The following is a 25,044-nucleotide window of genomic DNA, read 5'->3' on the forward strand; positions in this document are numbered from 1 at the left end:
ATCAACTCAAGTATAAGCCGAGAGTGGGAAATGCATCCACTATGGGCCAATAAAATTACATTAACTAATGTTTTTGAATATTGACATTAAGGTGCCATTTCAGATAAGACTTTCCAACTCCGATTAAATCATTATTCTAACCTTCTTTAGTGTAAATGCACTTATGTATCCTTAATAAAGAGAGAAAAATAATAAATGTAATAATAATAATAGAGTAAAATAATGGAAATGCAATAATAACAGTAATAATAGAGTAAAATAATAAATGCAATAACACTAATAGAGTATTACATCTAATAATAATAGGGCAAAATACTGTAAATGTAATAATAATAGAGTGAAATAATGGAAATGCAATAATAACAGTAATAATAGAGTAAAAAAATAAATGCAATAACAATAGTAAATAGAGTATTAAATGTAATAATAATAATAGGGCAAAATACTGTAAATGCAATAATAATAGAGTGAAATAATGGAAATGCAATAATAACAGTAATAATAGAGTAAAATTAAAAATGCAATAACAGAAACAATTATAAATAGAGTATTAAATGTAATAATTATAATAGGGCAGAATACTGTAAATGTAATAATAATAGATAAAATAATGGAAATGCAATAACAATAATAAATAGAGTATTAAATGTAATAATAATAATAGGGCAGAATAAATAGTAAATAAATAAATAATAAATAGAGTATTAAATACAATAATAGGGCAAAATACTGTAAATGTAATAATGATAAGAGTAAAATACTACATGAAATAAAAATAATACTAATAACAGAGTAAAATAATAAATAACCTTGACTCGAGTATAAGCCGAGGGGAGCTTTTTCAGCCTAAAAAAGGAGGCTGAAAAACCAGGTTTATACTCGAGTATATACAGTATACAGTAATACAACTAACAACAACAACAACAACAATAATAATAATAAAGAAACTTATTATTTATAAAGTTTTATTATTATTATTAACACAACCTGCTAAAATAAAGCCCTGCATACAAATGTTTACTTCATGTCTGTGAATCAGACGAGTCCAAGATGCCAGTGTGTTGTGACAGCTAGCACTTTGTAATTGGGATAGCTGTCGTGCACCTCCATAGAGAACCCTGCTTGCATGCTCTTTTGTAATCTGCATTAAACTTAGAACAGTCAATAAGATGCGCACGGCTGACCTTAAAGATCATACATGTCTGCAGTGGAAGAGGCCATCTCTTTAAGCAGAATGTAGGCCACCTCACTAGCCTTTGCCTGTTCGCTTCAGGTCAGTTAGGGACAACAACCACAATGCTATCCACACTTTTGCGAGCCTAAAGTCTGGGAACAAATTCACTCTAGCCTGAGAGTGCTCAAGATTTGCGTTGGAGAGCAAGTATTCCTCAGTCTGTAGACATTCAGCATCTTCCAGTACGTACCAATAATGAAAGGACCAAGGCAGAGATATCTCCAGCTCATCCCTTGTTTGGGTATCAGCCAGCACATCAACGACTTAAATCAAGAAATAGTTTTCTAAGATCTACAGAGACACTCGCTGGAACACCCCAGCAAGCGAGAGTCCAAAAGTGGCAGGCTCAAACCCAGAACCTCAATCAATGGCTGATACCAAAGGAGAGACTTGCCCCTGGGCACACAGAAGACTGGGCGACTTGGAAGGTACTGAACAGACTGCACTCTGGCACCACGAGATGCAGAGCCAACATTAAGAAATGGGGCTACAAAGTGGAATCCACAACATGCGAGTGTGGAGAAGAGCAAACTACAGACCACCTGCTGCAATGCAACCTGAGTCCTGCCACATGCATCATGGAGGACCTCCTTGCGGCAACACCAGAGGCACTCCAAGTGGCCAGATACTGCCTGAATATCAAGCAAAAAGTGGGTGCTAGAAACAATATCATACGAAAGCTGACTGGCACAACCTGGGGATCACAACCAGACACAGTGAAGACATCTGCCCTTGCGCTATGCTACTCTGCTGCTGAGTATGCATGCCCAGTGTGGAACACATCTCACCACGCTAAAACAGAGGATGTGGCTCTGAATGAGACAAGCCATATTATCACGGGGTGTCTGTGCCCTACACCACTGGAGAAGTTGCACTGCTTAGCTGGTATTGCACCACCTGATATCCGCCAGGAAGTAGCAGCCAATAGTGAAAGGACCAAGGCAGAGACATCTCCAGCTCATCCCCTGTTTGGGTATCAGCCAGCACGTCAATGACTTAAATCAAGAAGTAGTTTTCTAAGATCTACAGAGACACTCACTGGAACACCCCAGCAAGCGAGAATCCAAACGTGGCAGGCTCAAATCCAGGACCTCAATCCATGGGTGATTCCAAATGAGAGACTTCCCCCCTGGACACACGGAAGATGGGGCGACTTGGAAGGCGCTGAACAGACTGCGCTCTGGCACCACGAGATGCAGAGCCAACCTCAAGAAATGGGCCACAAAGTGGAATCCACGACATGCGAGTGCGGAGAAGAGCAAACCACTGACCACCTGCTGCAATGCAGCCTGAGCCCTGCTACATGCACAAGGGAGGACCTCCTTGCGGCAACACCAGAGGCACTCCAAGTGGCCAGAGACTGGTCAAAGGACATTTAATCAACTACCAAGCTTGCAAACTTTGTGATCTGTTTGCTTCTTTCTTTATTTGCATCCTCAGAGACAGTGAGGTCTTCGCAACCTCTGAGGATGTTTGCCAAAGATGCAGGCGAAACGTCAGGAGAGAATGCCTCTAGAAATGGCCATATAGCCCGAAAAAACCTACAACAACCCAATAAATGAATAAACCAAGTCTGAGTCCGCAAATCCAAATCATAGTCCAGAGTTCCAATCCAAGGTCTCTTAATTGACAATTCTCATGAGTCTTTACAGTTGTTGCTCAGCCAGCTGCCCAAATGCTTGGTCCCAAAGCCAAGACTTGAGTTTTTTCCTGAAGGAGAGGAGAGAAGGAGTTCATTCCACAGATGGGGGGCCACCACTGAGAAGGCCCTGTCCCTCATTTCCGCCAATTGCGTTTGCGAGGGTGGCGAGATCAAGAGCAGGGCCTCACCCGACGATCGGAAACTCTGAGGTGGGTCATAGAGGGAGATACGTTTGGACAAGTAAACTGGACCAGAACCGTACAGGGCTTTATAGGTCAAGACCAGCACTTCGAATTGTGCTCGGAAGTGGACCGGTAGCCAGTGGAGCTGACGAAGCAGGGAAGTGGTGTGCTCACTGGGTTGTTGTGTGTTTTCCGGGCTGTCTCGCCATGTTACAGAAGCATTCTCTCCTGATGTTTTGCCTGCATCTATGGCAGGCATCCTCAGAGGTTGTGTTATTATGTTATTTTATTTATTTATTATTTATTTATTTACTTTGCTTCTATACGGCTGTATCTCAAGCCCGAAGGCGACTCACGGCGGTTCACAAACAGTAAAAACAGTAGAAACAGCAGTGGTTCCATACAACCTATAACAATTGACTTAACACATTATCCATAAATTACCAATAAGCGCAAGGGCAAGATGGATGGATGGCATCCTTGAAGTGACTGGACTGACCTTGAGAGAGCTGGGGGTGGTAACGGCCGACAGGGAGCTCTGGCGTGGGCTGGTCCATGAGGTCACGAAGAGTCGGAGACGACTGAACGAATGAACAACAACCAATAAGCAATTACAATGCACAATTATTACAAAATACAACCGTACCCAATCTTCTCATCATCCAAGCGTAGTCCAGGTTCGTCGTCCATTGTTCCATTCCTATATTCCATTACCAGATTGCACTAAATTACTCAAACGCCTGCACAAACATCCAGGTCTTCACCTTTTTGCGGAATACCATTAGAGATAGTGCTAGTCTAATGTCCGTAGGAAGGGCGTTCCACAGCCGAGGAGCCACCACCGAGAAGGCCCTCTCTCTCGTCCCCGCCAGCCGAGCTTGAGAAGCAGGCGGGATCGAGAGCAGGGTCTCCCCGGAAGATCTCAAAGTCCTGGTGGGTTCATAGGCAGAGATGCGGTCAGATAGGTAGCTTGGGCCGGAACCGTTTAGGGCTTTAAAGGCCAACGCCAGCACTTTGAATTCAGCCCGGTAGCAGATCGGTAGCCAGTGGAGTTGGCGCAACAGGGGGGTTGTATGCTCCCTGCGCTCCGCTCCTGTTAAAATCATGGCTGCCGAGCGTTGGACTAGTTGGAGCTTCCGAGCTGTCTTCAAAGGCAACCCCACGTAGAGAGCGTTGCAGTAGTCTAAACGGGATGTAACCAGAGCGTGGTTACCGTGGCCAAGTCAGACTTCCCAAGGTACGGGCGCAGCTGGCGCACAAGCTTTAGCTGTGCAAATGCTCCCCTGGTCACCGCCGAAACCTGGGGTTCCAGGCTCAGCGATGAATCCAGGGTCACACCCAAGCTGCGAACCTGCGTCTTCAGGGGGAGTGTGACCCCATCCAACACAGGCTGTAACCCTATGCCCTGTTCGGCCTTATGACTGACCAGGAGGACCTCTGTCTTGTCTGGATTCAATTTCAATTTGTTCGCCCCCATCCAGACCGTCACAGCAGCCAAGCACCGGTTCAGGACCTGGACAGCCTCCTTAGTAGCAGGTGGAAAGGAGTGACAGAGTTGGGCATCATCCGCGTACAGATGACACCGTACCCCGAAACTCCGGATGATCTCCCCCAGCGGCTTCATGTAGATGTTAAACAACATGGGAGACAATATTGAGCCCTGAGGAACCCCACAAGACAATGGTTGTGGGGTTGAACAGGTGTCCCCCAACAACACCTTCTGAGATTTTGCACTGTTTATTTTCCTTGATTGGTTTATTTATTTTATTGTGATGTTATTTTGTTGTTTATATTTTATGTTGCTGCAATGTATCGCTGGGCTTGGCCTCATGTAAGCCGCTCCGAGTCCCCTTTGGGGAGATGGTGGTGGGGTATAAATAAGGTTGTTATTGTATTGTTGAAGGCTTTCATGGCTGGAATCACTGGGTTGTTGTAGGTTTTTTTGGGCTATATGGGCCATGTTCTAGAGGCATTCTCTCCTGACGTTTCACCTGCAGCTATGACAGGCATCCTCAAGAGGTTGTGAGGTCAAAATAATAATAATAATATAACAACTTTGGGTTGTTGTAGGTTTTTGTGAGGTCACAATAATAATAATAATAACAATAATAATAATTTTGGGTTGTTGTAAGTTTTTTCGGGCTATATGGCCATGTTCCAGAAGCATTCTTTCCTGACATTTCACCTGCATTTATGGCAGGCATCCTCAAGAGGTTGTGAGGTCAAAATAATAATAATAATAATAATAATAATAATAATAATATAACAACAACAACAATAGTAACTTTGGGTTATTGTAGGTTTTTGTGAGGTCACAATAATAATAATAACAATAATAATAATAATTTTGGGTTGTTGTACGTTTTTTCGGGCTATATGGCCATGGCCTAGAGGCATTCTCTCCTGACATTTTGCCTGCATCTATGGCAAGCATCCTCAGAGGTAGTGAGGTCTGTTGGAACTAGGAAAATGGGTTTATATATCTGTGGAATGACCAGGGTGGGACAAAGGACTCTTGTCTGCTGGAGCTAGGTGTGAATGTTTCAACTGACCACCTTGATTAGCATTTGATGGCCTGGCAGTGCCTGGGGCAATATTTTGTTGAGAGGCGATTAGCTGTCCCCGATTGTTTCCTCTCTGTTGTTTTGCTGTTGTGATTTTAGAGTTTTTAAATACTGGTAGCCAGATTTTGTTCATTTCCATGGTTTCCTCCTTTCTGTTGAAAGATTGCCCCAGGCACTGCCAGGCCATCAAATGCTAATCAATGCGTTCAGTTGAAAATTTCAGAACTAGCTCCAACAGACAAGAGTTCTTTGTCCCACCCCAGTCATTCCACAAATATATAAACTCTTTTTCCTAGTTCCAACAGGCCTCACTACCTCTGAGGATGCTTGCCATAGATGCAGGTGAAACGTCAGGAGAGAATGCCTCTAGAACATGGCCATATAGCCCGGAAAAACCTACAACTACCCAAAATTATTATTGTTGTTATTATTATTATTATTATTATTATTGTGACCTCACAAAAACCTACAACAACCCAAAGTTACTATTGTTGTTGTTGTTATATTATTATTATTATTATTATTATTATTATTATTATTGTGACCTCACAAAAACCTACAACAACCCAAAGTTACTATTGTTGTTGTTGTTGTTATATTATTATTATTATTATTATTATTGTGACCTCACAAAAACCTACAACAACCCAAAGTTACTGTTGTTGTTGTTGCTGTTGTTATATTATTATTATTATTGTGAACTCACAAAAACCTACAACAACCCAAAGTTACTATTGTTGTTGTTGTTGTTATATTATTATTATTATTATTATTATTATTATTATTATTATTATTGTGACCTCACAAAAACCTACAACAACCCAAAGTTACTGTTGTTGTTGTTGCTGTTGTTATATTATTATTATTATTATTGTGAACTCACAAAAACCTACAACAACCCAAAGTTACTATTGTTTTTGTTGTTATATTATTATTATTATTATTATTATTATTATTATTATTATTATTATTGTGACCTCACAAAAACCTACAACAACCCAAAGTTACTGTTGTTGTTGTTGTTGTTATATTATTATTATTGTGACCTCACAAAAACCTACAACAACCCAAAGTTACTATTGTTGTTGTTGTTGTTGTTGTTATATTATTATTATTATTATTATTGTGACCTCACAAAAACCTACAACAACCCAAAGTTACTATTGTTGTTGTTATATTATTATTATTATTATTATTAGTATTATTATTATTATTATTTTGACCTCACAACCTCTGAGGATGCTTGCCATAGATGCAGGCGAAATGTCAGGAGAGAATGCTTCTGGAACTTGGCCATACAGGCTGGAAAACACACAACAACTCAACAACAACTGTCCTTATTAGTCTGCCCTGATCTAGAAGATGAAAAGAAACCTTGTGCTAAGCAACACGTGGGAGAAGGGACTCAGCATTGAGTCATTGGGTGTGGATTTTTATTGCTTTCTCATATCTTGCAGCCAAAGAAGGAGGAATGACATCTCCCCAGGAATGTGTTTGCAATAGCATAGTCTAGAGCAGGCCTGGGCCAACTTGGGCCCTCCAGGTGTTTTTGGACTTCAACTCCCACAATTCCTAACAGCCGGTAGGCTGTTAGGAATTGTGGGAGTTGAAGTCCAAAACACCTGGAGGGCCCAAGTTGGCCCAGGCCTGGGCTAGAGGCAAGGCTGTGGATGAAAGACCTGCTCCCTGTTGCAGATGTCATTTGTGCTTTAACACTACTGTTACGCGTAAGCAAGTAGGAATATTAACCCAGGCCTTTGTGAGCGTGCCAACTATAACAGGTCTGGCTTTTTCATTAGGGTGACCTTGCAATATCATTAATTGCATTAGAATAGCTTTGAGTGTGTTGTTTGTCCTATCCATTTGATATCAGAGTCTGATCTCATATCCCACAGTTCAGAGGTATGTACTGTATATACTTGAGTATAAGCTGAGTTTTTCAGCCCTTTTCTTAGGCTGAAAAAGCCCCCCTTAACTTATACTCAAGTCAAAGTTATTTACTATTTTACTCAGTTATTGCTATTATTATTACATTTATTATTTTACTCTGTTATTATTATTATTACATTATTTTACTCTATTTTTATTTTTTGCATTTATTATTTTACTCTATTATTACATTTATTATTTTACTCTATTTATTATTATTATTATTATTACATTTACATTATTTTTCTCTATTATTTTTATTTTTATTGCATTTATTATTTTACTCTGTTTATGATTGTTATTATTCATTATTTTAATCTATTATTATTATTATTACATTTACATTATTTTACTCTGTTTTTATTTTTTGCATTTATTATTTTACTCTATTATTACATTTATCATTTTACTCCATTATTGTTATTATTACATTTATTTTACTCTATTATTATTATTAGTGCATTCATTATTTTACTCTGTTATTATTATTATACATTTACATTATTTTACTCTATTATTTTTATTTTTTGCATTTATTATTTTGCTCTATTTATTACATTTATTATTTTCTCTATTGTTATTACATTTATTTTACTCTATTTATTATTATTACATTCATTATTTTACTCTATTGTTACATTTATTATTTTACTTATTTTATTGCATTCATTATTTAACACTACTATTATTATAATTTCTATTTTTCTCTTCTTCTTCTTATTATTATTATTACTTTTACATTATTTTATTTGAGTCAAAGTTATTTATTATTTTACTCTGTTATTATTTTTATTACATTTATTATTTTTATCTATTTATTATTGTTATTACATTTATTTTACTCTATTATGATTACATTTACATTATTCTACTATATTATTTTTATTTTATTGCATTTATTATTTTACTCTATTTATTGTTATTATTTCATTTATTTTACTCTATTTATTATTATTACATTCATTATTTTACTCTATTGTTACATTTATTGTACTCTTATTATCATTTTTATTACATTCATTATTTTACACTGCTATTACATTTACTCTTTTTCTCTATTACTATTACATTTACATTATTATACTCGAGTCAAAGTTATTTATTAATTTACTCTGTTATTATTATTTTGATTACATTCATTATTTTGCTCTATTTATTATTGATATTAATGCATTTATTATTTTTCTCTATTATTTTTCTCTGTTATTGTTATTACATTTATTATTTTACTCTATTTGTTATTATTATTACATTTATTATGTTTATTATTATTGGAAGGATACATAAGCACATTTACAACAAAGAAGGTTAGAAAAATGGATTAATCAGTGTTGGAGAGATTTATCTTAAATTACAGTCATGTAAATATTCAAAAACATGGAACCTACAGAAGCCTCAATTAATGTAATTTTAGTCGTATATATTTTTATTTTGAAATTGACCAGGAGCTGCTGCATTTCCCACCCTCGGCTTGGACTCGAATCAATACATTTTCCCAGTTTTTTGTGGCAATATTAGGAGCCCCAGCTTATATTCGGGTCAGCTTATATTCAAATATATAGAGAGATAATAATGATAATAATCAATATGTTTTCCCAGTTTTTGTGGCAAAATTAGGTGCTCCAGCTTATATTTGGGTCAGCTTATATTCAAATATATATAGAGGTAATAATGATAATAATCAATATGTTTTCCCAGTTATTTTGTGGCAAAATTAGGTGTGTAGGCTTATATTCAGGTCAGCTTATCCTCGAGTATATAAGGTACCTCTTACAAGTTGTGAATGGGTGCCAAAACTCTGCCAGTAAGTCAGAACATTGAGGGGTGATTCATTGTCTTTACTCATAACCACAATCCAAATTATGATGAAGCAGTGAAGAGAACTGTGATAGCATTTCCTAAACAAATCCAGTTTTTAGAAATGTTTTAGACATTTTGATGATCTCTAAAATGACATTTTAAGCTAATTTTGTGGCTATGTTGATGTCCAAAATGCCTGGAGAGCTACAGGTTTTGCGGGTCTGCTCTGAAGTCAGGTGTTCTGTCGTAAACACGCAATACCTTGAAATATGTATGATTGCAACACAAGGACTATGCAGTTTGTGTGTGGCAAGACCCATTCCAGAGCCTCTCCTGGGGTGTGTCCAGGTAGTAGTTTTGACAGACAGGCTAACACCTGACATCTGCATGCTTCGTCTGTGCGGTTTTGTCCTTATCTCGTGCTATTTCTGTCCCATTTGCGATGTTTGTACATGGCACCCATTGAGATGTTGGCTCCTTATGGCAAGGGCAGCACTGCAGTCGTTTGCTTTTCGGGCATCCTGACAGAGAAGGACCAAACTGTGTTGCCATCTGTTCTTTTGATGTCTATCCAGATTTACTGTGGCTGTCGCTATCGGCGGGTGTTTAACTGCTGCTTTGCCATATGCCGCCCTTTCTTTGAGACTGAAGCTGGCTCTGGAGGACCGTTCTGCTGTCAATACCATCCTAGCAACCAGGATGGTATGGAAACCATCCAGCTGTCCAGATGTTTATTTTATTTATTACTAGCTTGGGGACCTGGTGGTGCCTGGGTTATTAGAGAAAGTGGGTAATGGGTAATGGGGGTTCTCTATGCCAAGTTTGGTCTTTATTGGTCACTGGATGAGGGTTGCAAGTGCCATAATCTATGGTCCACCCTCCTCCAAACTGCAGCAGGATGTAGAGTGGGTCATGGCGGCTCTGTGTGCCAAGCTTGGTCTTTATTGGTCATTGGATGAGGGTCGCAAGTGCCATCATCCATGGTCCACCCTCCTCCAAACTGCAGCAGGATGTAGAGTGGGTCATGGTGGCTCTGTGTGCCAAGTTTGGTTTTTATTGGTCATTGGATGAGGGTTGCAAGTGCCATCATCCATGGTCCACCCTCCTCTAAACTGCAGCAGGATGTAGAGTGGGTCATGGTGGCTCTGTGTGCCAAGTTTGGTCTTTATTGGTCATTGGGTGAGAGTTGCAAATGCCATCATCCATGGTCCACCCTCCTCCAAATTCCAGCAGGATGTAGAGTGGGTCATGGGGGCTCTGTGTATCAAGTTTGGTCTTTATTGGTCATTGGATGAGGGTCGCAAGTCCCATCATCCATGGTCCACCCTCCTCCAAACTGCAGCAGGATGTAGAGTGGGTCATGGGGGCTCTGTGTGCCAAGTTTGGTCTTTATTGGTCATTGGATGAGGGTCGCAAGTGCTATCATCCATGGTCCACCCTCCTCCAAACTGCAGTAGGCTGTAGAGTGGGTTATGAGGGCTCAGTGTGCCAAGTTTGGTCTTTATCGGTCTTTTGGGGGCCACAGTAGTCTGTGGAAACAAAAGAGGTGGGAAAGTACTACAAATCCCATCATCCATTGTCCGTCCTCCTCCAACCCTCACCAGGACGAAAAAAAAGGTCATGGGTGTTATTTGTGCCAAGTTTGGTTTTGATTTGTCATTGGCTGAGGGTCTAAGCGGTCTCGGGAAGTGAGTGGAGGTACTTCAAGTCCCATCATCCATGGTCAGCTATCCTCCAAGCTGCAGTAGGATGTAGAGTGAGTCATGGGGGCTCTGTGGGCCAAGTTTGGTCTTAATCAGTCTTCATTGGGGGCCACAGTGGTCTGTGAGAACTGATGGGTTTGAAAGTACTACAAATCCCATCATCTCTTGTCCGTCCTCCCCCAAACCTCCCCAGGACCCAAAGGGGGTCATGGGGGTTATGTGTGCCAAGTTTGGTCTAGGTCCGTCACCTGTGCTGGTCACAGTGGCCTGTGAAATTGGCAGCCAATCAGAAAGCTGCCACATACACCGTCCTCCGCATACAAACACTGACTTTTATTATATATATTTATTTGTGACATTTATATGCCGCCCTTCTCACCCCGAAGGGGACTCATGTTGCCAGATTGAAACTTCCAGGACCCTGATCTAGTCGAATCAGTTATGAAGCATACCAGGAATTGTTCAATGGAACCTCGGCTTACGAGCGCCCCAACTTAAGAGTGCATTGAGTTAAAAACCATTGCTTGGCCTGGGTTGGTTTGAGTTAAGAGGGAGTGCCAGAGGGAGCTCTAGTGCAAGAAAGCAAGAGCACAAGGCCCAGAGGCTGCTCCCTTGAAGCTTTAGGGCTTCAAGGGAGCAGCCTCCGGGCCTCGTGCTCTTGTCTGCTTTAGGAGATTGCTGTCCGTTTTGCTCTTGTAGACTTAGTTCAGCGTTTCTCAACCTGGGGGTCGGGACCCCTTAGGGGGGAGGGTGCCAAAGACCATCAGAAAACACAATATTTTCTGTTGGTCATGGGAGTTCTGTGTGGGAAGTTTAGCCCAATTCTATCGTTGGTGGGATTCAGAATGCTCTTTGATTGTAGGTGAACTATAAATCTCAGCAACTACAACTTCCAAATGTCAAGTTCTATTTCCCCCAAACTCCACCAGTTCACATTTGAGCATATTCAGTATTAGTACCAAGTTTGGTCCAGATCAATAATAGTTTGAGTCCACAGTGCTCTCTGACTGTAGATGAACCACATCTCCAAAACTCAAGGTCAATGTCCAGCAAACCCTTCTAATATTTTCTGTTGGTCATGAGAGTTCTGTGCGCCAAGATTGGCTCAATTCCATCATTGGTGGAGTTCAGAATGTTCTTTGATTGTAGGTGAACTATAAATCCCAGCAACTATAACTCCCAAAGGTCAAGGTCTATTTTCCCCAAACTCCAATGTTCACATTTGGGCATATTGAGTATTGGGCATATTGAGTATTCGTGTCAAGTTTGGTCTAGATCCTTCATTGTTTGAGTCCACAGTGCTCTCTGGATGTAGGTGAACTACAACTCCCAAACTCAAGGTCAATGCCCACCAAACCCTTCTAGTGTTTTCTGTTGGTCATGGGAGTTCTGTGTGCCAAGTCTGGTTCAATTCCATCATTGGTGGAGTTCAGAATGCTCTTTGACTGTAGGTGAACTATAAATCCCAGCAACTACAACCCCCAAATGTCAAGGTCTATTTTCCCCAAACTCCACCAATGTTCACATTTGGGCATATTGAGTATTTGTGCCAAGTTTGGTCCAGATCCATCATTGCTTATTTATATTGTTTCTTGTATTCTATTTTTATATTTTATTGGCATTGTATGTTGTTTATTTGCTTTGCTGTATTGTTGGGCTTGGCCTCATTATTTTATTTTATTTATTATTATTCATTTGCATTGCTGTATTGTTGGATTTGGCCTCATGTAAGCTGCCCGAGTCCCCTTGGGGAGATGGTGACATGGTATAAATAAAGTATTATTATTGTTGTTGTTGTTCTTGTTGTTGTTTGAGACCACCATGCTCTTTGGATGTAGGTGAACTACAACTCCCAAACTCAAGATCAATGCCCACCAAACCCTTCCAGTATTTTCTGTTCGTCATGGGAGTTCTGTGTGCCATGTTTGGTTCAATTCCATCGTTGGTGGGGTTTAGAATGCTCTTAGACTTTAGGTGAACTATAAATCCCAGCAACTACAACTCCCAAATGTTATTTTTTTTCCATGTCAGGAGTGAATTGAGAAACTGCGAGTTGTTCCTGGTGTGAGAGAATTGGCTGTCTGCAAGGACGTTGCCCAGGGAACGCCCAGATGTTTTGATGTTTTTATCATCCTGTGGGAGGCTTCTGTCATGTCCCCGCATCGGGAGCTGGAGCTGATAGTGGGAGCTCATCTATAAATCCCATCAACTACAACCCCCAAATGACAAGATCCATCCCCCCACAACCCCATCAGTATTCAAATTTGAGCGTATCGGGTATTTGTGCAAAATTTGGTCCAGTGTTGAAAATACATCCTGCAACACAAACATTTACATTACATGTTGTTGTTGTTGTTGTTGATTTGTTTAGTCGCTTCCACCTCTTGGTGCGCTCCTGGACCAGCTCAGGCCAGAGCTCCCTTTGGGCCGTGGCCACCCCCAGCTCCTTCAAAGTCAAGCCAGTCACTTCAAGGATAGCATCCACTCACGATGTTATGGTTGGGGGTCACCCCCACATGAGGAACTGTATTAAGGAGTCACGGCATTTGGAAGGTGGAGGGACACTGATTTAAAACAACATTAAAACAACATATGTAAACGTCCCACCCTGGTCCATCCTGATTCCATCTGAACATTAGGAAGAACTTCCTGACTGTGAGAGCCGTTCAGCAGTGGAACTCTCTGCCCCAGAGGGAGTGTGGTGGAGGCTCCTTCTTTGGAAGCTTTTAAGCAGAGGCTGGATGGCCATCTGTCAGGGGTGATTTGAATTCAATATTCCTGCTTCTTGGCAGAATGGGGTTGGACTGGATGGCCCAGGAGGTCTCTTCCAACTCTATGATTCTATGATTCTATGGTCATTCCACAGATATATAAACCCATTTTCCTACTTCCAACAGACCTCACTACCTCTGAGGATGCTTGCCAGAGATGCAGGCGAAACGTCAGGAGAAAATGCCTCTAGAACATGGCCATATAGCCCGGAAAACCTACAACAACCCGGTGATTCCGGCCATGAAAGCCTTCGACAAAACATATGTAAACATTAGGCAATTATTGTGCATTGATCCAAAGCCAGATAATCAAATAACCATATTAATCAATCCAGGGTCAAATCCAACTGTATTGCACAGATAATTATTCTGGGCCAAATGCTTGCTCCCAAAGCTTTCACTTGTTTACGAAATGATAGGAGGGAAGGGGCCAATCTAATCCCACTACAGCTGAGGGGCCACCACTGAGAAGGTCCTGTCTCTCGTCCCCACGAGTCACGCTTGCAAAATCGTGACTCCGGGTGCGTGCAGAAACAACAGGTTGGGTGAGTTGAGCAAATGCAACTCGATGTAGGGAAATGGGATTAGGTCCAGATGAGGGATGGATGCTTGTAGTGGCCTCCGTAGGAAGGGAGCAAGTTGCAGTTTGAATATAGTTGCTGTTTCCCAGTCAAATGGATCAATATACTGGTTTGGTTACTAAATGTCAGGGACGATCTATAGGTTGGATTCTTCAGATTTTGTGCATGAGTACTTTCTATAGATTTTGTTTGTTTATTCAGCTATTCCTTTGCGCCATGACTCTTTCAGTCCCAAAGATCACGTTATTTTGCACCACAAACCACTCAGGCTCTTGAAAGCTTGTCTCATCATGCGTCCACATTCTGGATATGTTTCACTCTGATTTTGTGATTTTGTTTTAAAATCCACAGGTACATGTCACAAGGGAAACATGCAGAAGCAAGAGAACTCATGTATTCGGGGGCCCTGTTGTTCTTCAGCCACAATCAAGTAAGATCTGTTTAAAAACTATGCAAAGGTTATATTATTATTATTATTATTATTATTATTATTATTAATTTTACTAACACAAAACCACAGTATGTCAGAGCAAACGAGCTCTAAATGCTGGATTTTGTATCACAAAATCACAAGTCGAACTCTTCCCAAGCGTCTTATTATTATTATTATTTTACTGACACAAAAGCACAGTATGTCATAGCAAATTATTATTATTATTATTAATTATTTATTTATTTTACTGACACAAAACAACAATATGTCACAGCAAACAAGATATATATGCTGGATTTCGTATCACAAATTCATAAGTCGAACACTTCCCAAACGTCTAATAATAATAATTATTATTATTATTTATTTTACTGTCACAAAACCACTACATGTCACAGCAAATGAAATATATATGCTGGATTTCGTATCACAAAATCACAAGTTGAACACTTCCCAAGCGTCTAATTATTATTATTATTATTAATTATTTTACTGACAAAAAAACCATAGTATGTCACAGCAAACGAGATCTATATGCTGGATTTTGTATTACAAAATCACAAGTCGAACACTTCCCAAGCGTCTAATTATTATTATTTATTTATTTATTATTTTACTTACACAAAACCACTGTATGTCACAGCAAACGAGATATATATGCTGGATTTCGTACCACAAAATCACAAGTCGAACACTTCCCAAGCGTCTAATTATTATTGTTTATTATTATTATTTGTTTTACTGACACAAAACCACAGTATGTCACAGCAAACAACCTCTAAATGCTGGATTTCGTATCACAAAATCACAAGTCGAACACTTCCCAAGCATCTTATTATTATTATTATTATGATTTAATCGAACCCTTCTCAAGCATCTAATTATATTATTATTATTTATTTATTTATTTATTTATTTATTTTATTGACTCAAAACACAGTATGTCACAGCAAACAAGCTCTAAATGCTGGATTTTGTTTCACAAAATCACAATGCAAACTCTTCCCAAGCATATTATTATTATTATTATTATTATTATTATTAATTTTACTGACACAAAACCACAGTATGTCACAGCAAATGAAATATATATGCTGGATTTCATATCACAAAATCACAAGTTGAACACTTCCCAAGTGTCTAATTATTATTATTATTATTAATAATAATAATAATAATTTTACTGACACAAAACGATGTCGAACACTTCCCAAGCGTTTTATTTATTTATTTATTTATTTATTTATTTATTTTACTGGCACAATACCACAGTATGTCACAGCAAATGAAATATATATGCTGGATTTCGTATCACAAAATCACAAGCCGAACATTTCCCAAGCGTGTAATTATTATTGTTTATTATGTATTTATTTATTTATTTATTTATTGTCGAAGGCTTTCATGGCTGGAATCACTGGGTTGTTGTAGTTTTTTCGGGCTATAAGGCCATGGTCTACAGGCATTCTCTCCTGACGTTTTGCCTGCATCTATGGCAAGCATACCTCTGAGGATGCTTGCCATAGATGCAGGCAAAACGTCAGGAGAGAATGCCTCTAGACCATGGCCATATAGCCCGAAAAAACTACAACAACCCTATTTATTTATTATTTGGTATCATCAAGTGTATATGGTGCTTTACAATAAAACAAGCAAAAATGGGTTTGCCAAACTGAAATATGTCTTGGCATATGTACACACAGAGAGAGACGGTGGAATAAGAAAGCACAGAACCATACGGTACAATTGCAAACTAAATCTCATGAATTGCAAATAAAAACACAGTATAATACGAGGGTTATCCGGAAAATAAGGTTACAACGCACATATCTCTCACGGGAAATTTTCACAGGGAAAGTTGGTATCACTGCTGTATAGCGGGAATCCAGTGGAAGCGAACGAGCAGTGCCAGTCGTCAATAGCTCATCGACTGGCATTGTGGTGCAGGTTAGAGTTGAGCGTCCTCATTCTGTTTCCCTCTAAGTCCGAAGTTCGCGCTGTACGAGGGATATCCGGAAAGTGAGGTTACAAGGCACGTAGCTCTCACGGGAAAATTTCATGGGGGAAGTTGGTAGCGGGAAGCCAGCAGAAGCGAATGAGCAGTGCCAGTCGTCAGTAGCTCAATGACTGGCATTGTGGTGCAGGTTAGAGTTGAGCGTCCTCATTCTGTTTCCCTCTAAGTGCGAAGTTCGCTCTGTACGAGGGATATCTGGAAAGTGAAGTTACAAGGCACGTAGCTCTCGCGGGAAAATTTCATGGGGGAAGTTGGTAGCGGGAAGCCAGCAGAAGCGAATGAGCAGTGCCAGTCGTCAGTAGCTCATCAACTGACATTGTGGTGCAGGTTAGAGTTGAGTATCCTCATTCTGTTTCCCTCTAAGTGCGAAGTTCGTGCTATACGAGGGATATCTGGAAAGTGAAGTTACAAGGCACGTAGCTCTCGCGGGAAAATTTCATGGGGGAAGTTGGTAGCGGGAAGCCAGCAGAAGCGAATGAGCAGTGCCAGTCGTCAGTAGCTCATCAACTGGCATTGTGGTGCAGGTTAGAGTTGAGTATCCTCATTCTGTTTCCCTCTAAGTGCGAAGTTCGTGCTATACGAGGGATATCCGGAAAGTGAGGTTACAAGGCACGTAGCTCTCACGGGAAAATTTCATGGGGGAAGTTGGTAGCGGGAAGCCAGCAGAAGCGAACGAGCAGTGCCAGTCGTCAGTAGCTCATCGACTGGTATTGTGGTGCAGGTTAGAGTTGAGTATCCTCATTCTGTTTCCCTCTAAGTGTGAAGTTCGCACTGTACGAGGGATATCTGGAAAGTGAGGTTACAAGGCACGTAGCTCTCACGGGAAAATTTCATGGGGGAAGTTGGTAGCGGGAAGCCAGCAGAAGCGAATGAGCAGTGCCAGTCGTCAGTAGCTCAATGACTGGCATTGTGGTGCAGGTTAGAGTTGAGTATCCTCATTCTGTTTCCCTCTAAGTGCGAAGTTCGCGCTGTACGAGGGATATCCGGAAAGTGAGGTTACAAGGCATGTAGCTCTCGCGGGAAAATTTCATGGGGGAAGTTGGTAGCGGGAATCCAGCAGAAGCGAATGAGCAGTGCCAGTCATCAGTAGCTCATCGACTAGCATTGTGGTGCAGGTTAGAGTTGAGTATCCTAATTCCATTTCCCTCTAAGTGCGAAGTTCGTGCTATACGAGGGATATCCGGAAAGTGAGGTTACAAGACACATAGCTCTTGCGGGAAAATTTTATGGGGGAAGTTGGTAGCGGGAAGCCAGCAGAAGCGAATGAGCAGTGCCAGTCGTCAGTAGCTGAATGACTGGCTTTGTGGTGCAAGTTACAGTTCAGTATCCTCATTCCATTTCCCTCTAAGTGCGAAGTTCGTGCTATACGAGGGATATCCGGAAAGTGAGGTTACAAGACACATAGCTCTTGCGGGAAAATTTTATGAGGGAAGTTGGTAGCGGGAAGCCAGCAGAAGCGAATGAGCAGTGCCAGTCGTCAGTAGTTGAATGACTGGCTTTGTGGTGCAAGTTACAGTTCAGTATCCTCATTCCATTTCCCTCTAAGTGCGAAGTTCGTGCTATACGAGGGATATCCGGAAAGTGAGGTTACAAGACACATAGCTCTTGCGGGAAAATTTTATGGGGGAAGTTGGTAGCGGGAAGCCAGCAGAAGCGAACGAGCAGTGCCAGTCGTCAGTAGCTCATCGACTGGCATTGTGGTGCAGGTTAGAGTTGAGTGTCCTCATTCTGTTTCCCTCCAAGTTCGAAGTTTGCGCTGTACGAGGGATATCCGGAAAGTGAGGTTACAAGGCTCTCGCGGGAAAATTTCCTGGGGGAAGTTGGTAGCGGGAAGCCAGCAGAAGCGAATGAGCAGTGCCAGTCGTCAGTAGCTCATTAACTGATATTGTGGTGCAGGTTAGAGTTGAGTGTCCTCATTCTGTTTCCCTCCAAGTCTGAAGTTTGCGCTGTACGAGGGATATCCGGAAAGTGAGGTTACAAGGCTCTCGCGGGAAAATTTCATGGGGGAAGTTGGTAGCGGGAAGCCAGCAGAAGCGAATGAGCAGTGCCAGTCGTCAGTAGCTCGTCGACTGATATTGTGGTGCAGGTTAGAGTTGAGTATCCTCATTCTGTTTCCCTCTAAGTGCGAAGTTCGCGCTGTACGAGGGATATCCGGAAAGTGAGGTTACAAGGCACGTAGCTCTCACGGGAAAATTTCATGGGGGAAGTTGGTAGCGGGAAGCCAGCAGAAGCGAATGAGCAGTGCCAGTCGTCAGTAGCTCGTCGACTGATATTGTGGTGCAGGTTAGAGTTGAGTATCCTCATTCTGTTTCCCTCTAAGTGCGAAGTTCGCGCTGTACGAGGGATATCCGGAAAGTGAGGTTACAAGGCATGTAGCTCTCGCGGGAAAATTTCATGGGGGAAGTTGGTAGCGGGAATCCAGCAGAAGCGAATGAGCAGTGCCAGTCGTCAGTAGCTCATCGACTAGCATTGTGGTGCAGGTTAGAGTTGAGTATCCTAATTCCATTTCCCTCTAAGTGCGAAGTTCGTGCTATACGAGGGATATCCGGAAAGTGAGGTTACAAGACACATAGCTCTTGCGGGAAAATTTTATGGGGGAAGTTGGTAGCGGGAAGCCAGCAGAAGCGAATGAGCAGTGCCAGTCGTCAGTAGCTGAATGACTGGCTTTGTGGTGCAAGTTACAGTTCAGTATCCTCATTCCATTTCCCTCTAAGTGCGAAGTTCGTGCTATACGAGGGATATCCGGAAAGTGAGGTTACAAGACACATAGCTCTTGCGGGAAAATTTTATGGGGGAAGTTGGTAGCGGGAAGCCAGCAGAAGCGAACGAGCAGTGCCAGTCGTCAGTAGCTCATCGACTGGCATTGTGGTGCAGGTTAGAGTTGAGTGTCCTCATTCTGTTTCCCTCCAAGTTCGAAGTTTGCGCTGTACGAGGGATATCCGGAAAGTGAGGTTACAAGGCTCTCGCGGGAAAATTTCCTGGGGGAAGTTGGTAGCGGGAAGCCAGCAGAAGCGAACGAGCAGTGCCAGTCGTCAGTAGCTCATTAACTGATATTGTGGTGCAGGTTAGAGTTGAGTGTCCTCATTCTGTTTCCCTCCAAGTCTGAAGTTTGCGCTGTACGAGGGATATCCGGAAAGTGAGGTTACAAGGCTCTCGCGGGAAAATTTCATGGGGGAAGTTGGTAGCGGGAAGCCAGCAGAAGCGAATGAGCAGTGCCAGTCGTCAGTAGCTCGTCGACTGATATTGTGGTGCAGGTTAGAGTTGAGTATCCTCATTCTGTTTCCCTCTAAGTGCGAAGTTCGCGCTGTACGAGGGATATCCGGAAAGTGAGGTTACAAGGCACGTAGCTCTCGCGGGAAAATTTCATGGGGGAAGTTGGTAGCGGGAAGCCAGCAGAAGCGAATGAGCAGTGCCAGTCGTCAGTAGCTCGTCGACTGATATTGTGGTGCAGGTTAGAGTTGAGTATCCTCATTCTGTTTCCCTCTAAGTGCGAAGTTCGTGCTATACGAGGGATATCCGGAAAGTGAGGTTACAAGGCACGTAGCTCTCACGGGAAAATTTCATGGGGGAAGTTGGTAGCGGGAAGCCAGCAGAAGCGAATGAGCAGTGCCAGTCGTCAGTAGCTCATCGACTGATATTGTGGTGCAGGTTAGAGTTGAGTATCCTCTTTCTGTTTCCCTCTAAGTGCGAAGTTCGCGCTGTACGAGGGATATCCAGAAAGTGAGGTTACAAGGCACGTAGCTCTCGCAGGAAAATTTCATGGGGAAAAGTTGGTATCACTGCCATGTAGCGGGAAGACAACAGAAGTGAACGAGCAGTGCCAGTTGTCAGTAGCTCAATGACTGGCATTGTGGTAAAGGTCAGAGATGTGCATCCTCATTCCGTTTCCCATATTTGTAGTTTTGTTGCTTAGTTGTATGTACTCACTGTCTTTTCTGTGTTTTCTAGCAAAACAGCGCTGCTGACCTGTCCATGCTAGTTCTAGAGTCCCTGGAGAAATCAGATGCAAAAGTTACAGATGAGCTGCTAGGTGAGAGATCCCTCCATATGTCTTCTGTCGTTCTTTGCCTAGCGTCCTGATGTGTGGACCACAGTATTGTGTACTTGGATTCTTTTTCCTTGCTGTATCCCTTCTTTTGTGGGTTAGGTCAGTTTTGATCAACACAAATCCTATGTAAAATCACACTACGTATTTTTGACATTAATATTGAAATCTGAAATATATACAGAAAGTCTTTACTTGGCTCATGATTCTGCTTTCAAGAGCAGCTGGGCAGTTGCTTTTGGAATCTCACAAAGAGCCCGTGAAAGCGATGGCCGTCCTTTTCATTCCGCTTTCTGCCTCCTAGGAATCTGAGATCTGTTGTGGATTTGTAGCAGACGTGGGTATAGAATCCTAGAATCATAGAATCCTAGAGTTGGAAGAGACCTCATGGGCCATCCAGTCCAACCCCAATTTGCCAAGAAGCAGGAATATTGCATTCAAAGCACCCCTGACAGATGGCTATCCGGCCTGTGTTTAAAAGCTTCCATAGAAGGAGCCTCCACCACACTCACTCCGGGGCAGAGAGTTCCACTGCTGAACGGCTCTCACAGTCAGGAAGTTCTTCCTCATGTTCAGGTGGAATCTCCTCTCTTGTAGTTTGAAGCCATTGTTCCATTGCGTCCTAGTCTCCAGGGAAGCAGAAAGGAAGCTGGCTCCCTCCTCCCTAGGACTTCCCCTCCCATATTGATACATGGTGATCATGTCTCCTGAGGTCTTTCAGCCGCTCCTCATAGGGCTTGTTATCCAGACCCTTGATCATTTTAGTCGCCCTCCTCTGGACACATTCCACCTTTTTAAAATTGTGGTGCTCAGAATTGGACATAATATTCCAGGTGTGGTCTAACCAAAGTGGAATAGAGGGGTAACCCTGACTGTGACCACCTTCCACCTGTATCCCAACTGTTCCTAGTCATAGAATCATAGAATTCTACAGTTGGAAGGGACCTCATGGGCCATCAAGTCCAACCCCAATTTGCCAAGAAGCAGGAAAATTGCATTCAAAGCACCCCTGACAGATGGCCATCCAGCCTCTGTTATTTAAAAGCTTCCAAAGAAGGAGCCTCCACCACACTCCCTCCGGGGCAGAGGGTTCCACTGCTGAAGGGCTACACATGGCCCTCATCCTGTCTCCTCTCAGCCTTCTCTTCTTCAGGCCAAACATGCTGAGCTCTTTCAGCCGCTCCTCATAGGGCTTGTTCTCCAGGCCCTTGACCCTTTGAGTCGCCCTCTTCCTCTGGACACAGTATTGCAGCTAAGAGTCAACATGTCAGGCCCCTTCCTTGGGGGAAGGGCCTGGGGGTGAGCCTGCCACTTTTGGACTCTCACTTGCTGAGGTGTTCCAGCGAGTGTCTCTGTAGATCTTAGAAAACTATGTCTTGATTTAAGTCATTGACGTGCTGGCTGATACCCAAACAGGGGATGGGCCGGAGATGTCTCTGCCTTGGTCCTTTCACTATTGGCTGCTACTTCCCGGCAGATGTCAGGTGGTGCAATACCGGCTAAGCAGTGTCATTTCTCCAGTGGTGTGGGGCGCGGACACCCCGTGATAATGCGGCATGTCTCATTAAGAGCCACATCCACTGTTTTAGTGTGGTGAGATGTGTTCCACACTGGGCATGCATACTCAGCAGCAGAGTAGCACAGCACAAGGGCAGATGTCTTCACTGTATCTGGTTGTGATCCCCAGGTTGTGCCAGTCAGCTTTCATATGATATTGTTTCTAGCAGCCACTTTTCACTTGATGTTCAGGCAGTGCTTCTTGTAGGTCGGAACACGGTCCAGAGTGACTCCTCCCAGGTACTTGGGTGCGCTGCAATGCTCCAGTGGGATTCCTTCCCAGGTCATCCTCAGAGATTGGGATGCTTGTCTGTTCTTGAGATGAAAGGCACATGTCTGTGTTTTGGATGGGTTGGGGATCAGCTGGTTTTCCCTGTAGTAGGCAGTAAGAGCACCTAGAGCTTTGGAAAGCTTCTGTTCTACCATCTCAAAGCTCCCTGCTTGTGCGGTAATGGCACAATCATCAGCATAGATGAAACTCTCTGTCCCTTCTCCTCATTGAGGACTTGGGACTTGGCCAGTGTGGGATTGAACCCCAACACAAAACACCTGGAGGGAGGGCCCAAGTATGCCCAGGCCTTGTGTAACGTGTCTTGGTAACCTTGACAGTGCTGCTATTTTCGGACCGAAAAGGCTGCTGTTGCTGTGAACGTTGCCGTTAAGTGCCGACCCTTTGTGGTTGCTTCTAGAGAACCTGGCGAAAGTGTTCAGCCTGATGGACCCGAATTCCCCGGAAAGAGTGGCCTTTGTGTCCAGGGCACTGAAGTGGTCCAGCGGAGGGTCCGGAAAACTCGGGCATCCGAAATTGCACCAGTTGCTAGCCATCACGTTGTGGAAAGGTAGGAAAACTTTGGCCTTGAATAGTTATTAGATCATGAGTGAAAAATCCCAAAGGTGTGTCTAGGTGTGCCTAAAATATCCCTTTGGAGCATCGTCTGAATGTCTTACTTGACTCTCTTCGTTCCTGGAAAGGCCGGAACGAAAGGTGCAGAAACTGCGCCACTTAACCCCCCCCCCCCCCCATTGCAGGGGATTATGACACTTGGATTAGCATGGGTTTGGTGCCTGCCTTTTATTTTTAAATCCAGGATGGAACACACCAGAGAGATAAATTAGAAATTTGGCAGACGCAGGGGCAGACACATCTCTCTGCGAGGGATTTCCTTTTAGGTGTCTGAGCCATTTTGCCCTTGCCGTGAACCCTGTCCCAGTGTATCAGTCTTCAAATATAACTCAAATATTTATTTATTTATGAGTATTTATATTCCACCCTTCTCACCCCAAAGGGGACTCAGGACAGATCACAGCACATTTGTTGGTGTATTTAGGCATTGAATGTTTGCCTTTTTTTGTGGTTGAAATCCGCCCTGAGTCCCTTCGGGGAGATACGGCGGGATACAAACAAATATTTATTATTATTTAGTATTATTATAATGTAATCAAAGATTTTTGGGAGATGGTTCTTTGCTGCCTTCTGAAATATTGTATATGCAATTTGCATGTTCATATTCCTAAACAAAAATGAGAAAGATGAAGTAGCGAGTTTATTAAGATTTTAGGTAAAGATTTTCCCCTGACATTAATCCCAGTCATGTACTATATTATATTATTACTTTATTACATTATATTATAATTATATATATTATTACTATATTATATTATATTATATTATATTATATTATATTATATTATATTATATTATATTATATTATAATAAAGGTTTTCCCCTGACATTAAGCCCAGTTGTGTACTATATTATATTATTACTATATTATATTACAATTATATATATTATATTATATTATATTATATTATATTATATTATATTATAGTAAAGGTAAAGGTTTTCACCTGACATTACGCCCAGTCGTGTACTATATTATATTATTACTATATTATATTATAATTATATATATTATTACTATATTATATTACAATTATATATATTATTACTATATTATATTATATTATATTATATTATATTATATTATATTATTATAGTAAAGGTAAAGGTTTTCACCTGACATTAAGCCCAGTCGTGTACTATATTATATTATTATTATATTATTATATTATATTATATTATATTATATTATATTATATTATATTATATTATAATAAAGGTTTTCCCCTGACATTAAGCCCTGTTGTGTACTATATTATATTATTACTATATTATATTATATTATAATTATATATATTATTACTATATTATATTACAATTATATATATATATTATTACTATATTATATTATAGTAAAGGAAAAGGTTTTCTCCTGACATTAAGTCCTGTTGTGTACTATATTATATTATTATTATATTATATTATATTATAGTAAGGGTAAAGGTTTTCCCATGACATTAAGCCCAGTCGTGTCCGACTCTGGGACTCTGGAGCTCATCTCCATTTCTAGGCCAAAGAGCCGGCTTTGTCCATAGACACCTCCAAGGTCATGTGGCCAGCATGACTGCATGGAGCGCCCTTTCCTTCCCGCAGAAGCAACACCTATCGATCTACTCACATTTGCATGCTTTTGAACTGCAGAAGCTGGGGCTAACAGCAGGAGCTCACCTTGCTCCCCGGATTCG

At 41.6% G+C, this 25,044-nt stretch overlaps 1 protein-coding gene across 1 annotated transcript in view; it reads left to right on the forward strand.

The window, feature by feature from the left end:
* Positions 1–25,044, forward strand: part of LOC132780023 (Golgi to ER traffic protein 4 homolog) — a 41,754-nt gene that overhangs the window by 3,213 nt on the left and 13,497 nt on the right. Inside the window, exons 2-4 of the mRNA XM_067473633.1 lie at positions 14,758–14,836; positions 20,802–20,883; positions 23,145–23,294. Of these exons, the coding sequence (XP_067329734.1) occupies positions 14,758–14,836; positions 20,802–20,883; positions 23,145–23,294 (311 nt within the window). The remainder of the gene's footprint in view (positions 1–14,757; positions 14,837–20,801; positions 20,884–23,144; positions 23,295–25,044) is intronic.

This window comes from Anolis sagrei, chromosome X (assembly GCF_037176765.1).
Source record: "Anolis sagrei isolate rAnoSag1 chromosome X, rAnoSag1.mat, whole genome shotgun sequence".
Taxonomy (NCBI): domain Eukaryota; kingdom Metazoa; phylum Chordata; class Lepidosauria; order Squamata; family Dactyloidae; genus Anolis; species Anolis sagrei.